General features: G+C 48.1%; 1 protein-coding gene across 3 annotated transcripts; it reads left to right on the forward strand.

Annotated features, from left to right (window-relative positions):
• The first annotated feature begins 2,789 nt into the window (after positions 1-2,789).
• gdpd5a (glycerophosphodiester phosphodiesterase domain containing 5a) lies at positions 2,790-20,292 on the forward strand. Of its 3 annotated transcripts, none has more exons than XM_062453375.1 (17): positions 2,790-3,126; positions 8,127-8,316; positions 12,652-12,755; positions 12,976-13,069; positions 13,390-13,449; positions 13,619-13,717; positions 13,965-14,058; positions 14,221-14,366; positions 15,736-15,818; positions 16,525-16,675; positions 16,997-17,218; positions 17,575-17,720; positions 18,102-18,249; positions 18,523-18,605; positions 18,992-19,006; positions 19,355-19,467; positions 19,567-20,292. In XM_062453375.1, exons 2-17 carry the CDS (start codon positions 8,191-8,193, stop codon positions 19,656-19,658), a joined length of 1,776 nt encoding a protein of 591 aa, XP_062309359.1. In that variant the 5' UTR covers positions 2,790-3,126; positions 8,127-8,190; the 3' UTR covers positions 19,659-20,292. The 3 variants fall into 3 exon arrangements, with proteins under 3 accessions (XP_062309359.1, XP_062309360.1, XP_062309361.1); XM_062453376.1 differs by having other exon boundaries at positions 8,130-8,316; XM_062453377.1 differs by lacking the exon at positions 18,992-19,006.
• The last annotated feature ends 538 nt before the right edge of the window (positions 20,293-20,830 follow it).

Here is a 20,830-nt window from a genome sequence, read left to right on the forward strand (position 1 = left end):
TGGTGTCCCCTTACTGGAACAGAACTGCTCTCGCAGGGTCCTAAAGCCTGGACTCACAGACTGCCCTGAAGACACTGAGAATGTCCGGGTAGCCATTCATTAACTTACATGCAAATTGTGCTGGATGGAATGGCACACCATTCAGTAGAATAGAATACTTGACAAGTATTTACTGGAGGTGAATCCGAAACCTTTTCCGAACTGCAAGAAGGGTGGGGGGAGGGAGGTGTAACCGGCTGGAGAAGTGTATTGTTCACTGAATGCCAGTTTTGGGGGGAAATAATCCTGGGTTCCACGCTGGTTATCTCTCTTCTACATTTACATTACATTTAGTAATTTAGCAGACGCTCTTATCCAGAGCGCCTTACAGTAAGTACAGGGACATTCCCCAGAGGCAAGTAGGGTGAAGTGCCTTGCCCAAGGACACAACGTCATTGGGACGTCCGGGAATCAAACGGGCAACCTTCTGATTAATAGCCCGACTCCCTAACCGCTCAGCCATCTGACTCCCTACTCTGCACAGAGAGAGAGAAGGAACGCTGAGTCAGTATCGTAGCATCTGAGAGGTGGTCTGCGTCAACACAAGTTCAGGACTGTGCCTCGGGATTTACAACGTGGCATTTTAAACGAGGTCACATTAGATGGGCTAAACCCTAGCTTCGATGGAGAACCAGCGTGAACGTTTTACAACGCCCTGTTGTGTTGACCCACGGCAACATGAACACACCAAGGACAGCCATTGGCTACATGCATTAGTGTGCTTATTATCACATAACCATTTGCTTCATCTAAGCATTCAGGCAGTGTCGGACGGGCTTTGCATGTAACAGCTGGTCAAAAACTGATTAGAAACGTTAATGGTTTTCCTAAACTGAGGCTTTCGGTTACTCATTACAGATTGACTTATTGTCAAGTCGAAAAATGTATTAGATGATGGTAATGACTCCCTTTGTGGAGTGTGATAACATCTTAAGGCAGGCTGGTCTTTGAATGCCCTGATTGTTTGACTGCCATGTGACATCTCACGGTCATAGTAGAGTTCACAGCAGAACAGGAGTCCACTACCTGACAGGGACAGTCTTTGTCAGTAGGATTTTTCAGCTTGGTGGATTATAATGTGTTGACAATAATGTCGAGTAGCAGTATTCATAAATCAACAGCAAAAAAAGCAGTGTGGACACATGTTAAAATATAGTAAGAACAAAGAGACAATAAACAGGATGTGCGTGTCACTTCCGGTCAGTGCCTTCCCTGGTTTTAACTCCAGACCATGATAATAAGCAATGGGTGGAGACTTGGGAGGTCATGGTTTGTGGAAAGGAGAACACGAGAGGAAAAATCCAATATCCGTGGGAAAAAAAATTGGACATGACATCTGGTTTCAGTTACGTAAATTACTCCTCTGGCACAACTTTCAGTATCCCATTAATCTATCTATAATAACACATGTCTACTTCTCCCCCCCCCCCGCCCCCTCCATGCAGATACACACTAAATGCTCTTTAGCCGGTCGGTGAAAGGCAATGGCGCCCTCTGGTGGATGAAAGATTGATGGCAACAGGTGTGACGTTAAATTGAAGATCTGACCTGGGGTCAGATTGTGATTGATTCAGTTAGGAGTTGGGGGATTTTGAAGGAGGACAAGCTGATCCCGGATATGTTTGTTAATCCATTTGAGCGTGGAGAGGCTAATTCCCCACCAGGGGCTGCTGGTGTTTGTGTATTCTACAGAGGACTGAGTTTACTGGTGAGCTCTGCATGCACGATAGTCTTGGGTGATGTTTTGACAAGGACAGTTTCATGTTTTATACTGTCAGTAAAGATTTTCATTGATAGTGACGCTTTACAGTGATTTGTAACTCTCTGAAAGTCCAATGATCTCATTGATAAACACCCACACACGCTGAAACACCTCACTTTTACAGTCACTTTTACAGTCTCTCCCAAGAATGGGTTGCTTGAGAGGCGTTGTAAATTGAGCATCACGGCTGGGAGTGTCTTCTCTTAGTTGAGATGTAACAACATCTTAATGTCTGGTGGCCACCAATAGTGTTTTAAACACACAGTTTATCCGAATCAGAGCGCTTGAGAGAAGCCAACACTAGCCCTAACCCTCACCCTCACCCTAACCCTTTTACAACTCTTGCATGTTAACCGTACGCACCTTTCCTGCCATAGTCAAGTCCTTGTTTGTGCAAACTTACGAATAAAGCTGATTCTGATCTTTCTAGTTAGCCTTGTTGTAGAAAATGTGCTTCACTGCTGGGTTGCACAAGATTAGGAGACCTGACGCAATCCTCTCCCAAGCCAGTAGTTAATCTCTGACTGTGCATCCGAGAATAGATCACCTCCAAGATGCCGGTAGCCGGTGTGTCGGCTCACTGTCTGATAGCTGGGTGTAAGGGTGGGAGATCAGTGGCCCTCGGATGTGTCATCCACTTAATTCCTCCCTAAAAGCATATGTGGGCATGGTAAATGTGAAAAGGGTTAAATATTATTAGGCAATGGAATAGTGTGTGTGTGTGTGTGTGTGGGAGGGTGTGTGTGTGTTCCTACGTGTGAAAGGATTTGCAAAATAACATTTAGGGAAAATACACTTGCTTACTGAGTTAGTCAAATAAACGTCCCCACTGAAAATTATGTTAAACGACAAGACCTTGGTTATGGATTATTTGACTAATTTTTAGGACGTCAAAGGTATAGGCCTTGTCAATCACTTGAGTCAGAACTGAACGCCCTCTGCAGCGACTAACCAGTGTGGTGAGATTCAAGACAGCTCCACCCACACCGTGTCTGTCGGGATTAGGGTTCATTCTAATTCCGTGTGTAAACCATCGGCGAGCTATGAGAATTTTTGCCGCTGTTTAAAAAATAATACCTTCGATATTGTAACAGCGGAAATCTATTTCTGTACGGTTGTGTGTTTTGTTTTATAGGATGTTTATTAGATGGTTTTCGGGGACACTCTACCAAAGACTACAAACTTTGCTGATTCATTTGAACTCACGGAATTCTCTACTCTGAAGAAACAACAACAATATTGTGTTGGTAACATGGGACTATAACAGTCACTGTAAGCGACTACTTGTATATCTTGATCAGAAGAGATACAGTCGTGGAGGGAAGGTGAGTGTTTACGTTTGTGCGCAGTTCATCATTTTAACTCTGATATAATATGTGTAGTTGTCTGCATCTGTCACTTACTGGGTTTACCTGGATCAGTTTGATGGAGTTTTAAACAGTTACGTTTCTCAACTGTCTAATGAGCTCTGTAACTTCAAACATTTGGATTAGCCGTAGTTAAATAGAGTTCTCTGTCACATCCTCATCATCGTCATTTTAAATGCAAAATCCATTATTGAATGTGCAGTTCGGCAAAAATAGTTTTGATGTGGGAAATAGATTTCGCGACAACAATCCTCCGTGTTCTAAACTATTAGAGGACATGTAAGGGAAGCCAAGAAACGAGTCATTTTATGGCTCGTTAGGGAGATTGATCAATAGATCTCCTGTTGACTGCTATGTTCTTTGCGAGAGATGGTAGGGAAGGCAACTGCTCACCATGGCAACAAGTTCCTGTCGGTCGAGAAATGACTTTAGTTATCGGTCTCAAGTTGGGCTTGGTTGCATGAACAACAAAGTAGTTCTGTGAAAATGATATTGAGTTCAGTTGATATTGAATGATATATATGAGTTTGTGTAAAACACATATATGTGTTTTACACAAACTCTGCGCCATAAAAGGAACTGAAGGGGAATGATTTACTGTCACCATAATGAAGCCCTGTTGAATGTGTGGCATCTGCAATTACTGAACATGGTGAAATAATTGCATTCTGTCTGAGTAACCCAGAGCAACTATCTGGCAGAGACACAACTATCCAGACTGACCTCCACATCCATGACCCATAATTTAGCAGCTCTGAATATCACATTAGGAAAAAAAGAGATGGTTGGAAAATGTAGCAAATACAATAGGCTAAATACCCTATAATCATCAAATTGAAGGGATTTCACATAATGTTCTTGCCCTTTCGTGTTATATTTACATTTTTGCGTTTATTCGCTTAGTGACATGCTGGTAAGTACAGTAAAAAAAAGAAATTATTTTTCATCCTGCCCTGCCTTAAAAGTGTGAGTCACTAACTCATTATCTGTCTGGACTCAATCATTCTTAATGGAGAACAAATTGCGTAGAAAATGCCGGAACAGAGCGGGTTGACAGGCTCCCTAACAGAAGCACCTCATCTAGCCATTTCTCATCAGGAAGTCACACAGCAAGCAAGCCCAGTGGACTGTTCGGGGGTTCAACAATGGCTGTCATCATCGTTGGTCTCCTCATTTTACACTCTCTGACACAAGGCTAATGAGAACACTGTGGCTAATAAAAGTCCTATTGTGGCTTGACGAGGAATCAAGAGCTGAATAATGCATGCGCAATACATCTTTTATGAAGGAATAAATGATGGAACAGCCTGGAAATAAGTGACACTGACCGATATAAAAGGCTAATTTTAGAGATACATGGCAGAGACTCTGTGGATTATTCTATGAATAACAGTGGGGCTGAAAAACTCGAATGACACTGCCAACACTCAACTACAATGCAATGGACACTGAGAAGGCCATCTCTCGCTAGTCCATAGCAGATTAGCGAGAGATGCTCCCTCAGGTGGTTGAGGCGTCATTCAGAACAGAAAACTGTTCAGTGTTAGGCGTTTATTAAATCTTGTACCACATTGTTGTGTACGGTACTTGTAGCGTATTATTATTATTAGAAAAAGATAGACGCTCCCAAATGAAAAAGCCCTACTTGTTTGTCACACTCACTAGCTTTCACTAGACAGGTGAAGCCGAAGACATGGGTGGCACTCTGACCTGTTAGCCTACATCTCATCAGTTAGAACAGTGGTTCTCAACCCTGCTCCTCAAGTATCCCCTGTCCTGCATGTTTTAGATGTTTCCCTGCTCCAACACACCTTATTCAAATGAATGGGTCGTTATCTAGTTATGCAGAAGCCTGCTAACGACCGTTCATTTGAATCAGGTGTGTTGGAGCAGGGAAACATCTAAGAACCACTGAGTTAGAAGGAATGGAGTGAACCGGAGAGGAAGCCTTTTGAGACCGTTAAGACCCGTCCCTCATGGAGAGGTCAGATGACACCCACAGGAAATCTTCTCCCTCCAGTTCAAGCCCTCAGGTCATGGACAGATCAGGCCCAAATCAGCAGGGGAGGTTATTTAAAGGGAATGTCTCAAAGGACGTTTAGGCCATTTTGGGTGGCCCCCCTCTCCTCAGAATCTATTCCTCGTTGGAAGGATGTTGTTGAAACAGTGGCTGTTGGTTTCACTGAAGACAGCTAGGCAGATCTGCCTCAACAGGTGAACACATAAAAATGAGCTCAGTCGTGCCATGAAGTGACAGTCATGTTGATTTATAGAGAACATACCTATGGCATAGAATTTATAAAAGGGTTTTTGTCCCTGAATGATATTTGTCATTGTTGCATATGTTTAAAAGTGATGCTGGTTTTGCTACCTTCATGTCTTACAGTCATTAAGTATTTCATACTGTCCCAGAATAATTAGGAGTTGGGTATGTTTAGGAATACACTTGATTGGTGGTGTAATTTGTGTTGTGTGGTTTCTTTAGTCGTTTGCCCTATGGGCCTTTTGTCAATTAACATTTACACTTCTTCCTAGTTCTTCAGAACCACAGTTCTTTTAAGACAATGCTACGTTTAAACTCAGCCAGTAGTGCCTCTGTTATTGGTGGCAAATGTGAAATCTGAAAAGAGTAAATTGAAAAATGGAAAACGATGTCGCTCTTTGCTGTCACTGCAACCCTTTCGCAAAGTCACCTTTGCTTTTGTCGAGCTGACATCTATTCAGAGGGCCAAATGAAGACTATTGTGTCTCATCTCAACGACTATATTCTATTGAACCTCCCCAGCCAACAGCCCAGCTGTGCAGGACAAACATTTCGCATGTCATCAGATTGCTTGTTCTGAACTGCCACGGTTTGTCAATAGACTGACCTGGGTGGCCCTGATTGACCCATCTCCTAGGGGGCTCGTCCAGGACGTGGATGAGCTGGCTGGCCGCAGAGATCAGTGTTCCAGGCTCCTGTCGGGGGGAAACCTCTCCCCTAGTCTGGGGAGTTTCCCCCAGACCAGGAGAACAATGCACAACCAGACACTTATCTGTTTGTTGTTGCTGAAACAGTTCCTGTCTGTGTCCTATGCGTGCTGCGATATAGATTTAGACCGCAAGTTATTTCCCAACAACAGCAGGTTGTTGTTCAAACCATGCCTGTTTTGGAGACAAGATGCCCGTCTCATTGCTTTTGTCCGGGCTAAATCTGTACAAATATGACATTGGGCTAAATCTGTACAAATATGACAGGTAGCTACGGTAGTTATGGAAACTGCGGTATCCAGTAGCTGAACACCAACTCTAACTCTAAGGTAACCGTTCAGCAGCAGCCAGTCACTTGCGTTTATACTTCCTGTCTGTCCCTAGCGTCTGCCTGCGTGTTTGGAGATATGATGGACATTCTCCACTCGCTTTTGTCTAGACAAGACGGTCCAGGAAATGGGCCCATGTCCATCATTGCTTTTTGTCCTTTTCCATGACAGTATTTATTCACTGAGGGACAATTGACAGCCCCGAGCGTCGTTTTATGAAAAAGACGAATCAATATTTCTAGGCTTATCTGGTTCACGCTGACAGAATGAATGGGACTAATCCGAATCCGATGTGAAAAGGCATAGGACATATACACGTCGACATATGACATTCATGAAGGATGCCTTGTTGTGAACCTGGACCTCGGTGAGAACATACTGTCGACCGAAGTTTCTCTCTATAAAACACTTGTATTTGGCATCACCCAAGCCAGCACAACTTACTTTCCTTGTCCTGTGGGGAGTGGTAGTTGGTGGACAGTAAATCGCGGAGGCTTATCTGGGTTTGACAGACATGTGCAGGACATGTGTTATAGACCTGTTGTGACTGAATAGGCAGACATGAGGCCAGTGGCTCTGTGTTTCCAGGAGATAGCAGACCAAAGCCACAAACACGTCATCTACTGACCATGTCGGAGTCAGGTGGCTGAGCGGTTAGGGAATCGGGCTAGTAATCTGAAGGTTGCCAGTTCGATTCCCGGCCGTGCCAAACGACGTTGTGTCCTTGGGCAAGGCACTTCACCCTACTTGCCTCAGGGGGAATGTCCCTGTACTTACTGTAAGTCGCTCTGGATAAGAGCGTCTGCTAAAATGACTAAATGTAAAATGTAACATCTAGACTTACCTATTGTGTAAAGGAGGATTGTCTGGACAATGTCTAGGACATCAACCTGAGGAAAGAAATGCACAATTTCTTTAATTGGCTTTAAATGAAAGCAACTTCACTAGTATTGTCTATGAATAGTTAGATTCCAGTCACAGATTATGTTGCTCGTAGAACAGGTCTTAGCAGATAGGATAGACTTTCTTCACCTGTCTTTGTATAGCCATTGTAGTTGAATTTTCTAAACGAACTCCTCGGTTTAGATGCACACCCGTGCCAATAAATGGCTAGCTTTTTAGAGATACAGCTGGCTAAAGCTGATTGTAAGGTCACACAAGTTCAACTCCCATTCGGACACACCAGAGGAGGAGGGAAGGTGAAGGGACTGTCCCACTTCCACCGTGTTTTAAAGGCCTTGAAATGAATGAATGAATGAAATTAGCTTTGATGTTTGGCCGCCAGGTGTGTGGAATTGTTTGTGTACAGGGACTCGTGGGTGGGAGAACATGGGGAGAAATGCAGTGTTTTGTCCCCGGGATTTTCCCTTTGTGAGTCACATACGAAAGACAGACAGTACGATGTTGTATTCTGGCAACCAACTTCAAACATTTTCAGTTATTTTCTATTCGGGAGACTCCCCGGTATGCTAACAGCTTGTGCTTGACGTTTCCAGTATCTCCATTTGAGGACGTTTTCGAGTGTCTTCCACGGTGAGGACGTTTCTGGTATCTTCCAGTTGGGGAGGTTTCCAGCGTCCCCGTGACGATGTTCTCCGAGCGTGATTTTGTGAACGTGTGTGTGTGTCCCGCCCCCCCCCCCCCCCCCCCTCTCTCCAGCAGGGTTCCTGGTCCAGCGTGGGATGCTAGTGTGCTGGTGGGCGACCCGAGGCGCTGAGGGAGCATGGTGAAGCACCAACCCTTAGCACCAACCCAGGTATACGAGAAGCAGCTCTGTCTCTCCTTCGTCACTGGGATCTACGGGTGCCGCTGGAAACGCTACCAGCGTTCCCATGACGACAGCACTAAGGTGAGATGAATGCGGATCGAAGAGGTTTTTTTCACGGGGGGGCACCCCAAAAAATGACACAATCAAATCGGAGTCTTCTGTTCTCGTGCCAGGCTGGGTTGGTTTCACTCTGCGGAAGACGAACCCCACCTCACACCTCACCTCACACCTCACCTCACACCTTACCTCACACCTGGATTCAGACTGAGGCAGCTTAGCTGTCGTCTTACATTTGTAATACATTCCAGTAAGGTCATTTGCTGAGTTGTTAAAGACAGTTTTTTTTCTTTCACTCGGGTCAAATGCTGCCGCTTAAACAAATGGGGAAACTAGAGTGAGAGCAGATCTCTTATTTAAACTGCAGCCTAGATGTGAGTTGATGTATGTCAGCGTGTGAAACGGTTGTTAGAGTACGGGCTGGGTTTCTGTGGAGGCCGCAGTGAGATTGGATCGTATATGGTGCATTGTTTGTAAGCACAACAAAGGCAGGGAGACATGACACCGGTAGGGGTAGAACCGTGACAAAAGTAGACTGACGGAGTGATAGGGCTCGAGGTCTGTGTGGTAAACCAGAAGATTTCTCAGAGACAGAGTTCAGATAAGTTGTCAACATTTCTAGAATGTGCCATGCATCCATACTGTGTCACAGTATGAACTTCAGTACATTGTGTGCAAACCAGGATGTGCTAAGAATTCAGGAGACAGAGCAGAGGCGATGAGCCGGCAACATGAAACCTGATCACATCCTCAGGAATAATTCAACCTTTTTCCATCCGTCTGAATCCCGGGAGGGAGAGATAAATCGGTCAGGCAATCCCAGATCCCACAGATCGCACCACAGGCAAATAGTACAAAAAAAGAATCCTGCCACTTTAATTGGGTGACTGTTTGTTTTTGTGTTTGTGTGTGTGTCTGTCCGGATTCCGGATTTGTGACTCGACGAATCGCGAGGCCAAGTTCAAGAGGACAGAGAGTCAGGGGGGGAGGCTGGGGGAGGAGGGGGGAGGAGAGGTGGAGCGTGGAGGGAGGGAGGGAGGGAGGGAGGGAGGAGAGGAGAGGAGGGAAGGAGAGGAGAGGAGAGGAGAGGAGGGAAGGAGGGGAGGTGGAACGTGAAGGGGACAGGGAGGGAGGAGAGGAGCGGGGAGAGGAGAGGAGGGAGGGAGGGAGGGAGGAGAGGAGCGGGGAGAGGAGAGGAGGGAGGGAGGAGAGGAGCGGGGAGAGGAGAGGAGGGAGGGAGGAGAGGAGCGGGGAGAGGAGAGGAGGGAGGGAGGAGAGGAGCGGGGAGAGGAGAGGAGGGAGGGAGGAGAGGAGCGGGGAGAGGAGAGGAGGGAGGGAGGAGAGGAGCGGGGAGAGGAGAGGAGGGAGGGAGGAAAGGAGGGGAGGAAGAGGAGATGGGAAGGCAGAACGGGGGGGGGGAGGCAGGAACGCCTGAAGGACACTTTGTTCTTGTAGTAACTAATACCTGAACAGGTATTTTTTTATTCCCACTAATTTAAGACTGGTGGATGTTTTCTCTCTTTCATTTGAGTTTGATGTGCTCTTCTCTGGACTATAGGTCCAAACTGCTGTTCTAGTCTTTTCCATACAAAGAGCCCATAGATTGGCCATAAATTAGGCCTCTTACAGAATGTGTGAGCTGGGCACTAATGATGTGCTGACCCAGAGGAACAGGACAAGCACACAGCTGGTCTCCCTCACTCCATTAACAAAGCAGCAGAGGGCACACACTCACACAACCTGAGCGCACACACACACACACACACACACACATATACACACACACACACACACACATATACACACACACACACACACACATACTTTCCACAGCCGACCTACATCACCCCAGTTGCTTTCACACTGAAAGGATTCAAGTGCACACACACAAACGTATCGTTTAATTGTTGGGAAACGCTTTTTTGTAACTGCAATGGAAATCATTTATTAAGAAGGTGTTTTTATATACTGTATATGGATTTTATTATTTGTAAATTTGTAAAAACTTGACAAATGATTGACCTTGGTTTTCAAAATAATGTCCTATTGTGCTATTAATAACTTATTTACCACAGGTTTGTAACTGTACCAAAGTACAGCATTTAGGTATGGTAAACAAATAATCTACTATTAAGTATGAAAATACAGTTAGCCAACACCTTCTATAGTAACTTATTTATAAAGAAAATTGTGTTTATCAAAGCAAAGTGTGTTGACCATAATGAAGTGTCAATTTGTCTTTGCCTGGATTGTTAGCCATTTAAATCAAAGATCTGAAAGCTTCACTGGTTGCAGAAAGGGGTTTTGCGATTGGCTGCAGAAAGGGGTTTTGCGATTGGCCGTGGCATGCTTACTACATCACCCCCAGTCCTAAATTGACCTGTTCTGTTTGTGTATCTTTGCTGAAGAGCTTAGTGTTCTTCGAAACAGATTACAGTGTTGCTCTGCTGCTAAGAGAGCTTCTGGAAACTCACACTATGAACAAGGTTTTGCAGGTGTACGATTGTACAATTCTAGGCTTTTGTACATGTCTACCTAAACTAAACCTAAAAACAAAATTGTCTTGTAACTGAGTACAATATGTGGTAACTACATGTACGTGTTTCATATTTTTCCAACATCTTTACCATGCGTTTCCGGAAATAGTATCGTACTACAGCCTTAACTACACCTCAGTGCACCTGCTCAGAACTAGCCACAAATTATGTTGTGTCATCTGTCTCTAACACGTGTGACAGAAGAGGTTTACAGGCAGTGATGAGTCAGCGGATCTCTTCAGAATCCTCCGGCTCTTCACAGGCGTGTTATTATTAGATGGAGACGGCGGAGGCGGGAAGCGGGAGTCTGGTCAGTCGCTCTCCTACCGCTCTGGTGGAACCTCTTAGACGTCATGAAACTTCCGGAAGTTAATGACTTGTCGTCTCCAGGTGACTGTCCTGCTGTGTGCACTGGGTGGAAAGGCCTTCAAAAAGAACCTCAGACCTCACAAAGGGACTGAATAAGTGCTCGGACGTAATACATTCTCTTTTGGCAATCTTCACCGGCACTTCAGAGTATGCTTTATTATGAATTCAGTCATTTTCCATTGAAAGGATTTCAGAATAGAAGCAATAAAACCCATCATTAAAAGCAGGGAAGTCATTTTAAACTGTTTCGGGATCCTTTTATTTAATCTGTCTTGATACAAAATGGGTTTTCTATTCAGTAGTGCCACAGAGTGTTGAGCTACTCAGTGGTGGACTGTTTGCAGTGCAATTTAAGGGAATTAACGCTCTCATCCCTTAATGTATCACCGACCTGAAACCCTAAGTAGAGAACCCAACTCAGTAGCTTGATCCATGTTCTCCTTGTTCACCTCTCCACAGAGCCTCCTCTCTCTGGTGGGCTGCTGTGACCTCACTCTCAGCTGTGACCTCACTCTCTGCTGTGACCTCACACTCAGCTGTGACCTCACTCTCTGCCGTGACCTCACTCTCTGCTGTGACCTCACTCTCTGCTGTGACCTCACTCTCTGCTGTGACCTCACTCTCTGCTGTGACCTCACTCTCAGCTGTGACCTCACTCTCAGCTGTGACCTCACTCTCAGCTGTGACCTCACTCTCAGCTGTGACCTTCTGGCCTTCCGCTGATCTCTAGACTTAATCAAGATAGACCTTCTCGTAGGCTTGATGACGTGGGATGTTCGTGGGACTACGATTCCCACGTGGTTTTGCCCCTGTTCCAATTGGTACATCCACCAGTCTTCCCCTCGACCACATGAACTCAAGTGTGAGCGAAATCCTCCTTGTGTAGCGGGTTCTGGGGGCCGTGTATCAACCAGGCTGATCACATGACCAGCACACGCTCAGGTCACCTGGTTATGCTAACGCATGCGGACGTGAAGGAGGGTCGAATCCAAGACAATATTTCTGAGGGGGACAGAGTGGAAGTTAACCTGCCCTCTCCGCCGGGCGCCAGGCTCGCTCGAGCCTCACCCCCCCCCGGGCCTGGGGGGGATGAGTAACAGGTGCATGTGGAGACGCATCATGGTCAGCCGAGCTGATCAGTGGTCAACAGATCCTGCGCGCCGACCGGTCTTAACTCTAATCCTGTTAGTGACCGAGGGAGGAAGTGTCCTTGTTCTCTGTACAGACCTCCACTCTTGCGCACTAGTCTGCCTTTGCTCGAGGGAGTCAAGGCCCTGGTCACAGCGCAGGTGTGAACAGGCTCTGGTAGAACTGTGGTCTTCTGGTTCTTGGGTTCTTGTGTGTGTTGGCCTGCTAAATGCATCGTTTTTTTGGGGGGGGTGGGTGGTCGAGGTGTTACTGTTTGTGTCTTTTCTGCGTTGTCTCTCACTCTTGTTTGTGTTGTGTCTTTCAGTGGGAGCGTGCCTGGTTCTTCCTCCTCTGCATCTGCTTCTTCCTGCTCCTGTTCTGGTCGTACTTCTGGCTGGAGGCGCACAATGACTACAACGAGTTCAACTGGTGAGGGAGCCAGACGACAGGACCCAGAGTCGCCCCGGCAACGCTGGCCTTTATGTGTCGGAGCCTTCGCGTCCCCCGTTGGCGTGGGACGAGGCAGTGCGAACGGAATGCGTTTCGTTTTGAGTGTCCTCCGAAGGGCCTGGAGCCTGGCGTCTTTCTAACCTAATCCCCCCCACCCCCCCCCCCCCCACCCCCTTTCGTTTCCTCCCCTGTTCTGCAGGTTATTGTACAACCGCTCGGGGGAATGGAGAGATGGCACGGTGCCTATCCTCGCCTCCACCGCCGTGGGGTTCAGCTACATTACATTCCTGATGGTGAGTTGGTAAAACTTTCCATTCAGGTGCTGGTAATAAGACTCAGTTAATATGTGATATGGCCTTGGGAAGTTAGTAAGTCTTATTAACAAATATTAAGGCTAAACAAGCATCTTGTTAGGGCCTTATTGCCTGTAAACGCTTATCTCACGTGAAGCTAACACTAACCTAGACCCTTTCCCTAACTCTTGCCCTTGCACACATGACACATATTCATGTTAATACGCATCTTTCTTTACACACCAGCACATCGACACATTGTCACGCTTTGTCTCGATGAGAACCTGCGTGCAATGACCGCTGCTCTATTTATCTTGCAGATCTTGGCGCTTTTTCACATTTCCCTGGGGCAGCAGCTAAATCTCTATTGGATCCACAAGGTACACCTCCTCCGAACAAACTCAAACCAACTCAATTGAATTCCGTATTGAGCCCGGATGATTTATGAGCGCCAAGGAGTCGTGACGATGACCGATCGTCCAGGGAGTTCTGGAGGATCAGTACCGTAGGATCTCTGTCACCGTGTGTGTGTGTGTGTTGTCACCCCAGATTGGTGTGGTGGCTGCCCTCCTCACCACCATCTCTGGCGTGGTCTCCATCGATGACATCTGGGGCAACGAGTGGGACATCGTCCTCATCTCCTTACAGGTCGGCCTCTCTTTACCCTGCGCGGCGACCTTTTTCAACTGGACCTCGCTTAGTTTGCTTTGTTAGTTTAAGTGTAACTTTAGTAGTAGTCGTGTAGTAGAAGTAGTAAAAGATAGAGTACATGAGTTCTCTCTGGAAGTGTGTGGATTGTGATACTGTATTGCTGTTTGTAATGTTTTTGGTATTTATTTGTCCTTTGTAAGGACAAATGAAAGTTATACTTGACTTGACTTTGCTTGTTCCTCAGTCCACAGGGCCGTTCCTGCATATAGGAGCTCTGGCAGCAATGACAGCGTTGAGCTGGCTTGTCGCCGGTCATGTGATCCGCACAGAGAGATCCAGTAAGTGTGTCCGGACATGCTCTGTGAACGTACTGCCTCTATTGTGGTGTAGAATCACAACGTAGAACGACTCCTGGGGACCTGCCCCAAGAACTGCTGGTCCGCCTGTGTCGTTCTGCCCGCCTGCTGGTCTGACTGACCGCCCTGCTCGTCCCTCCCCAGGGCTGCAGACGGCCGTGCTGCTGGTGTACCTGGGCGTCCTGCTGGCGCTCTACACGGCGCCCCTCACCTTCTCCTTCCCCTGCGTCATGGACCGCGGCGGCCTCAAACCGCGGCCCGACGTCATTGGCCGACGGGGGGCCCCCATGGTGAGTCGTAGCTCCCCCCCCCCCCCCGCCCAATCGTGTTGAGGCTGGGCGGGGCTCACCCTCCGACGAAAAACAGAGTGGAAAGAGGGCGGGCCGTGTCAGATAAGGACGGGACAGGAACACACAATAGGACACAACAGATCGTAAAGGCTCGATAACAAGTGTGCCGCGTGTCACGCCTCAGGACACAGATCTTTGACCTTATATCTCACGTGTGGCGGATTGGACTCAATCCATAGATAAAAACGAGGACTCGCGTCCTGGTCGAGAGACACTCAGTCCAGACAAACTTTTCTCGTAAACAAACACATTATCTACACGCATAGTGGCCAACCCAGGGTGTGTACCTGGCCTCCGCAATCGCTGCGCGCACACACACACTGTACACACACACACACACACATACACACATACACACACACACACACCGTACACATACACACACACACCGTACACACACACACACTCTTCTTTTACCTCTGACTTGTCAAGACATGTTAAGGTGTTGATCCCCGCTGTGGGGAAGCTAAGGGACCTTTCTGACAGGAGAGTAGAGAACTTCCTCCCCGAAGGCCTTCATCCTAATAACAAAGAAAGCCCTTCTAAGCATTAAAAAGGATGTGTTACACTGAACTTTGCACCGGTGTCAATATCTATCAGCACGTTTTACAGTGTTCATTTAACCCCATCTCATGTGAACGGACCTTTTTAAACACTCGAGCGAAATGAACACATCTGGTGTTCAATGAACACTGACACGTTCAGCTCCGTTGAAGTTATGGCACAGCCAGATGCCCTCCAATGAATGGTTTCAGTTTGTTCCTGTGGCTAACTTGTGAGGTCATGTTTGTAAACCAATCAATAGCTTTATCCGAGGTTCCATGTGGGCAGATGCAGAAGCAACAAGCCCCCGTTGATTGCACCATTGACGTCCGGAAAACTTGGATTTGACCTACTTGTTTTTTTATGAGCTACGGTCATCAGGTCTCCACAGAGCAGCGCTCGCATACAGTGCTGTACTGTCATCGTTCAAACGGTTGTGCCCCTTCCCTCTCTCACCATCGCTCTCTCTCTCTCCCTCTCTCTGTTTCTCTCTGTCTCTCTCTTTTTCTTTGTCTCTCTCTCTTTCTCTCTGTCTCTCCCTCCCTCCCTCTCCCCTCCCTCCCTCTTTCTCTCTGTCCCTCCCTCCCTCTCTCTCTCCTCTGTCCCTCTCTCTCTCTCTCTCTCTCTCTCTCTCTCTCTCTCTCTCTCTCTCTCTCTCTCTCTCTCTCTCTCTCTCTCTCTCTCTCTCTCTCTCTCTCTCTCTCTCTCTCTCTCTCTCTCTCTCTCTCTCTCTCTCTCTCTCCCTCCTGTTGTCTGTCTCCTCCAGCTGGCTCCAGAGAACACGCTCATGTCGTTCAACAAGGCGCTGCAGCAGGGCGTCAGCTCCTTGGAGGCGGACGTGACCGTCAGGTGAGCAGCTCGACCCACCTCACGCCCGTTCAGTCCCAGCGAGGCGGGGCAGCGTTGTGGTGGAGGCGTTACTGTGCCACAGGACACCCACCCGCTAACAGGCTCTTGTTTTCGTGTTTACTGGCAACACAGGCGATGGGAGGAATTGAGTCCAACGGTCCATTATTAAAATGCAACCGTTGGATTGAATTCGAGGCGCTGACTGTACTGTAAAGTTAGCTGGAACAGCAGCCAACAGAGCTTCCCTACTGCGATTCCTTTGCCCAAAGGTCCTGGATTAATGAGTTCCCCATAGAAAAGCCATTCCACAGTCAGCATGTTATAGGTTAGGAAGCCAACTTTAACTGATTAATCCTGCCTCCCTATGTGAGTAGATGTATGATATCCAAATGACGAATATTTGGATAAAAATAGATGTCCTTGTCAAAGTCCACCTTATATCATTATTTTAGGTAGTTTCTTTTGTTCAAAGCAAGATTACAGTATTCATCACTGGCACTTTCTACAAATGTATTTGTGGTGATTATACGGAATGCCTGTGTACTGTAGACGCTGTGGGTGGGGGGAAGTTACAATATTCCACTCCACCTAACGCAAAAGCTTACAGTGATTGAACACATTTGAGAAAACCTGACTCTGACTTCTGAGACGGGGTACCGAGCCGTGAGAGCTGACGTGTTGTCCTGTTGGTGTCCCGTTTGTCCAGCGTGGACGGCGTGCCCTTCCTGATGCGCGACGACACCCTGAGACGGACCACCGACGTGGGAAAGGTCTTCCCCCTCAGGCAGCTGGACGACGCCTCTTTCTTCAACTGGACAGAGATTCGCTCCCTCAACGCCGGCAAGTGGTTTCTGAAGGTACCTCTTCTCTTCGTTCCCTCTCTTCCGGGTGTTTTTCTCGATCTCTCTCTTTGTCGGCGTGGCGCGTTTGTGGCGTTTTGAGGGAATTCTAAGGAGGGTTCCACTCTTCACGCGCGGAATCTTAAAACTCGGGGACTGCTGAAGGGGTCTTCCAGACCGTTTTTGTGTTTTCAAAAGCAATACACTTTTGGGATAAATGCTTCATGTCTATCAGTCTATGAATCCTCTCCTTTCCTCTCCTTTCCTCTCCTCTCTTCTCCTTTCACCTCTCCTCTCCTTTCCTCTCCTTCCCTCTCCTCTCCTCTCCTCCCGCTCCAGAGCGACCCCTACTGGACGGCCCGGTCTCTGACGGAGAGGGACCGCACCAGGATAGGGAACCAGACGGTGTGCAGTCTGGTGGAGATGCTCCGCCTGGCTGGCCGGGCCAACCGCTCCGCCCTGCTCAACCTGCGCCGCCCGCCCCCAGAACACCCGCACTACAAGACCTGGATCATGGACACTCTGTGGGCCGTCCAGAGGTCGGGCATCTCTCAGAAGAGGGTGAGGAGAAACGTTCCTTAACCCTTGCGCTGCCTACGGGGTCATTGTTACCCACCGTCGTGTTGCGGCAACTTTACCGATTACAAAAATAAAGTGAGTCAGCGCGACGTTTCAAAGAAAATGCTTCACTTTATTGTCGTATGAGGTAAAGTTGTCACAACACGACGGTGGGTCACAATGACTGAAGGGTCACAATGACCCGAAGGTCACACAGGGGTTAAGACCAGGCTTGTTACACCGACAGTCGTCATCGCGACTTTTCACTTTTGGGGTGGTTGTTAGCAACTTCAAAAAGTGCAAAAACAAAAGACACAAACCGCTAGAAAGTGACTCCAGTGCCGGCTGTGCTTCCTCAGGTGACGTGGACGCCCGACACGGACCGGGGGAGGGTGCGAGGCCTGCAGCAGACGTCCCTGGAGAAGGCGTCCGTGGAGGAGCTCCGACACAGGGGCATTAGCAGCCTGACTCTGCACTACAGCCAGGCCAGCTACAAAGACATCCAGTAAGAGTCCAGTCACCCCCCCCCCCCCCCCCGCCCAGCCTGATCATGGATTCAGGGAGTCAGGTTATTGTTTTGAAGTGTCAAATTTTACAATGAGGATGTGGTCGGATTGACCCACGCAAGCAAAAAATCGAATGAAAGTTGCCCGTTTTCGTTCGGAACCCGTCGAGGGCCTCTTTACGCGTGGGCGAAGCGAGGGGCTGCGATATGAAGCGAGCCAGGGGTGGAGAGCGGCTCTAGTCGCCCCCGGAAAAAAAGCCGTCGGCCTCGAGGGCGACCGCGCCTCGAGGCCGACCGCGGCTCGCGACCGAGAGCCCCCGTCTGAACTCGCTCTCCCCCAAACCCCGCCCCCCCTCTCGTTTTGTCCCCCCCCCCCTCCAGGAAGTACCTGGCCAACAACATGAGCGTGACGGTGTACCCGGTGAACGAGCCGTGGCTCTACTCGGTGCTGTGGTGCAGCGGGGTGTCCTCCGTCTCCACGGACGTGCCCCAGGTCCTCCGGAAGGTGCCTTACCCCGTCTGGATCATGGTAAGCCCCTTCACTCCTCCCCCTCATCCCCTCCCCCTCAGCAGGGTCGAGCAGCAGACCTGGGCGCAGCAAGGAACAACCTTAAGTACAAGATGAAGGTCGCGGCCGGAGAGCTAGGGGACTCGGCGTGAGACCAGGCGGCTCGGATTCCCGACGAGTCAGCATCTGGCTCTGGTGTGCGCGGCCGCAGCCTGGCTGTTGGGTCTGACTGCCGGGGTGACGCTGACACCTAGTGGCGGCTGCTGGTGTTGACCGTGTCTGTTTTCGTTGCAGAGTCCGGGTGTGTACTCCTTGATCTGGATGACGTCCGACCTGGTGTCCGTCGCGGTAGTCATAGGAGTTTTTATTTTTCAAAAGTAAGTACTCTTTCAGCACCACGCACACGTGATATCATTTGAAATTGAAATATGCTTTCTCGATTGATGCTGGGCGTAGTCCTCACTCCTGTCTAACGATGATTGGAACACAGTGTAATGGCAGGTGTCTGGTCTAGTCTGTGTGGTCTGTCTGTGCGAGCTGTTCGTTAGGGCTCATGCTGTTGAAACGCCTTCCTCCGGGCCTTGGCCGAGCTTCCTGCCGTCCAGCCTGCTTCTAAACCGACCGTTCCTCTCCTCCTCTCTCTTCCCCCCCGTCTCTCTTGTCCTCCTTGCTGTCTCACCTGCCTACTCTCTCTCTCTGTCTCGTTTTTTTTTCTCTGTGTCCTCTGCTCTGCCTGGTCTGCATGCCACTTGGCATCTGCCAGCTATCACGTTATCAGGTAACCGGCCCACAGTGCTGCCCCTTCTCAGTCCTCCCGTGTCGTCGTCCCCCCCCCCCGCCCCCCCCATCCTCCTCCGAGTCCTTGTTCTGTGTGTCACACGCTAGCTCTTTCCCATTCTCCTCCGAAACCGCATCCCTCGGGTGTCCTCCCCCTCTTTTTTGTTGTGTTTTCTCGCCGCCCGTCGGCGTTTCCGTGTAAATGTAGTTCGCCCCCCCCCCCCCCCCCCCCCGACGCGGTTTTGAGACAGCCGCCCTCTTGTTTGCCCTCTCTCGGAGGGGTTCTCGCTAGCCGCCCGTGTCGTGACGTGTCTTTCTGGTTTCTCCCGGGGTGCCGCGGCGGGGGCAGGTGGAGGATGAGCGGCATGCAGAGCTACAACCCGGAGCAGATCATGCTGAGCGCCGTGGCGCGCCGGCCCAGCCGCGACGTCAACGTCATGAAGGAGAAACTCATTTTCTCAGGTGTGCCCCCGGAGCGGCCGCAAGCGGGAAAAGGGGGGAAGGAGTGACGGTTGGGTTTGTTTTGTTTTATTCTCCCTCTTTTTTTTTTTCTTTCTCCAGAAATCAACAACGGGGTGGGGAGCGCCGAGGAGTTGTCTCTGTTCCCACAGAACGGTTACGCCAGCTACTCTCAGGGAGGTATCACCCACTGAAAACTCGGATACTGTTGCATCCGTGCAAAAGACTGGAAGACTGGGTGGGGGGGGGGAGTGTTTTTGAGATTTCATAGTTCTCCAATGTTTTGTCATTCTCCGGTGGCGTGATCTCTGTGTTTGAAGCGATCGGTTGTTCTTTTCCACGACTGTTTCCTTCTTTCGTTTTCTTAAAGTCGAGGGGAAGATGCTGCTGTACATTGTTGTAAATATGGGTCGTTTTACTTTTTATTTGACATTTTCCCTCTGAGAGGATTTTCATGGTTTGGAGTTCTGAATCGTACGGTATATAAATTCACTCTCATTCTGAGGTGTGAGCTCTCCTATCAATGTGAGAATTCGGATATTTACGGTTGAGTGAACTTCCTCTGTTCTTGCTGTGAAGTTTATCAGGTTAGGACATCAGTGCTTAAATGAGTTCAGGTGTATTTGCTTTAGTCGATGTTTTAGTCAAATTTCCTCTGCCACTTTACTGGCATGCCATTGTTGGTTCACTTAAGGTATTTTTGTTTTCCCAAAAATTCACATGGCTGCCTTTTTCACTTAGTTTATGATTGGGTAGAAAATTAATTCGATATAAATATATGGGCTGTGTCTTATAGTGTCTAGAAGGTTATCATACAGTATATGGCACATAGCTCAACTTGAATGAAAACAGTGAATGTTTCCCCATGATGAAAATGTATATGTTTCTCTGTACAGTATCATGATTGTCAAGCTTTTTTTTTTAATACCATATTATGATTTTAAATAATGTGTTTCTTTTGACATTTTGTTTTGGGCTGACGAGACAGTAGACACAACTCAACTTGACATTTATGTCCCAAAGTGCAGTTTCCACCCCTTGTCTTGAAGGCAATCAATCTCACCTCCGCGGCGAAAATATAACCAGGTAAAGTCAAGTGCAAATGCAAATGGTGGATAAAAACTCGTTTTAGGAAAGTGGGGCCAAGGAACGTGGCACCTGTGTGCATGCCTGTAGGCATCCCTTTTTATGGTTGCTTATTTGGATTTTAATGTCAAGACAATTTGGAAATAAAGATTGCAAAAACATGTGTTGGTTTTCAATGAAGTAGCCTATTCTGTTTGCCAGATTGAGGTATGATTGTGGTATGACTTAACATTAAGGATTACTGTTGAAAAACGAATTAACCAGCAATGAACTAAATCTA

This window comes from Osmerus eperlanus, chromosome 27 (genome assembly GCF_963692335.1).
Source record: "Osmerus eperlanus chromosome 27, fOsmEpe2.1, whole genome shotgun sequence".
NCBI classification, from domain to species: Eukaryota; Metazoa; Chordata; class Actinopteri; order Osmeriformes; family Osmeridae; genus Osmerus; species Osmerus eperlanus.

Excerpts from the sequence above, each read along its gene's own strand:
- gdpd5a (XM_062453375.1), top strand. The coding sequence starts at position 8,191 with ATGGTGAAGCACCAACCCTTAGCACCAACCCAGGTATACGAGAAGCAG. Across the intron at positions 16,676-16,996 it reads CCGGCAAGTGGTTTCTGAAG|AGCGACCCCTACTGGACGGC; the intron begins GTACCTCTTCTC and ends CTCCCGCTCCAG. Across the intron at positions 17,219-17,574 it reads CGGGCATCTCTCAGAAGAGG|GTGACGTGGACGCCCGACAC; the intron begins GTGAGGAGAAAC and ends GTGCTTCCTCAG.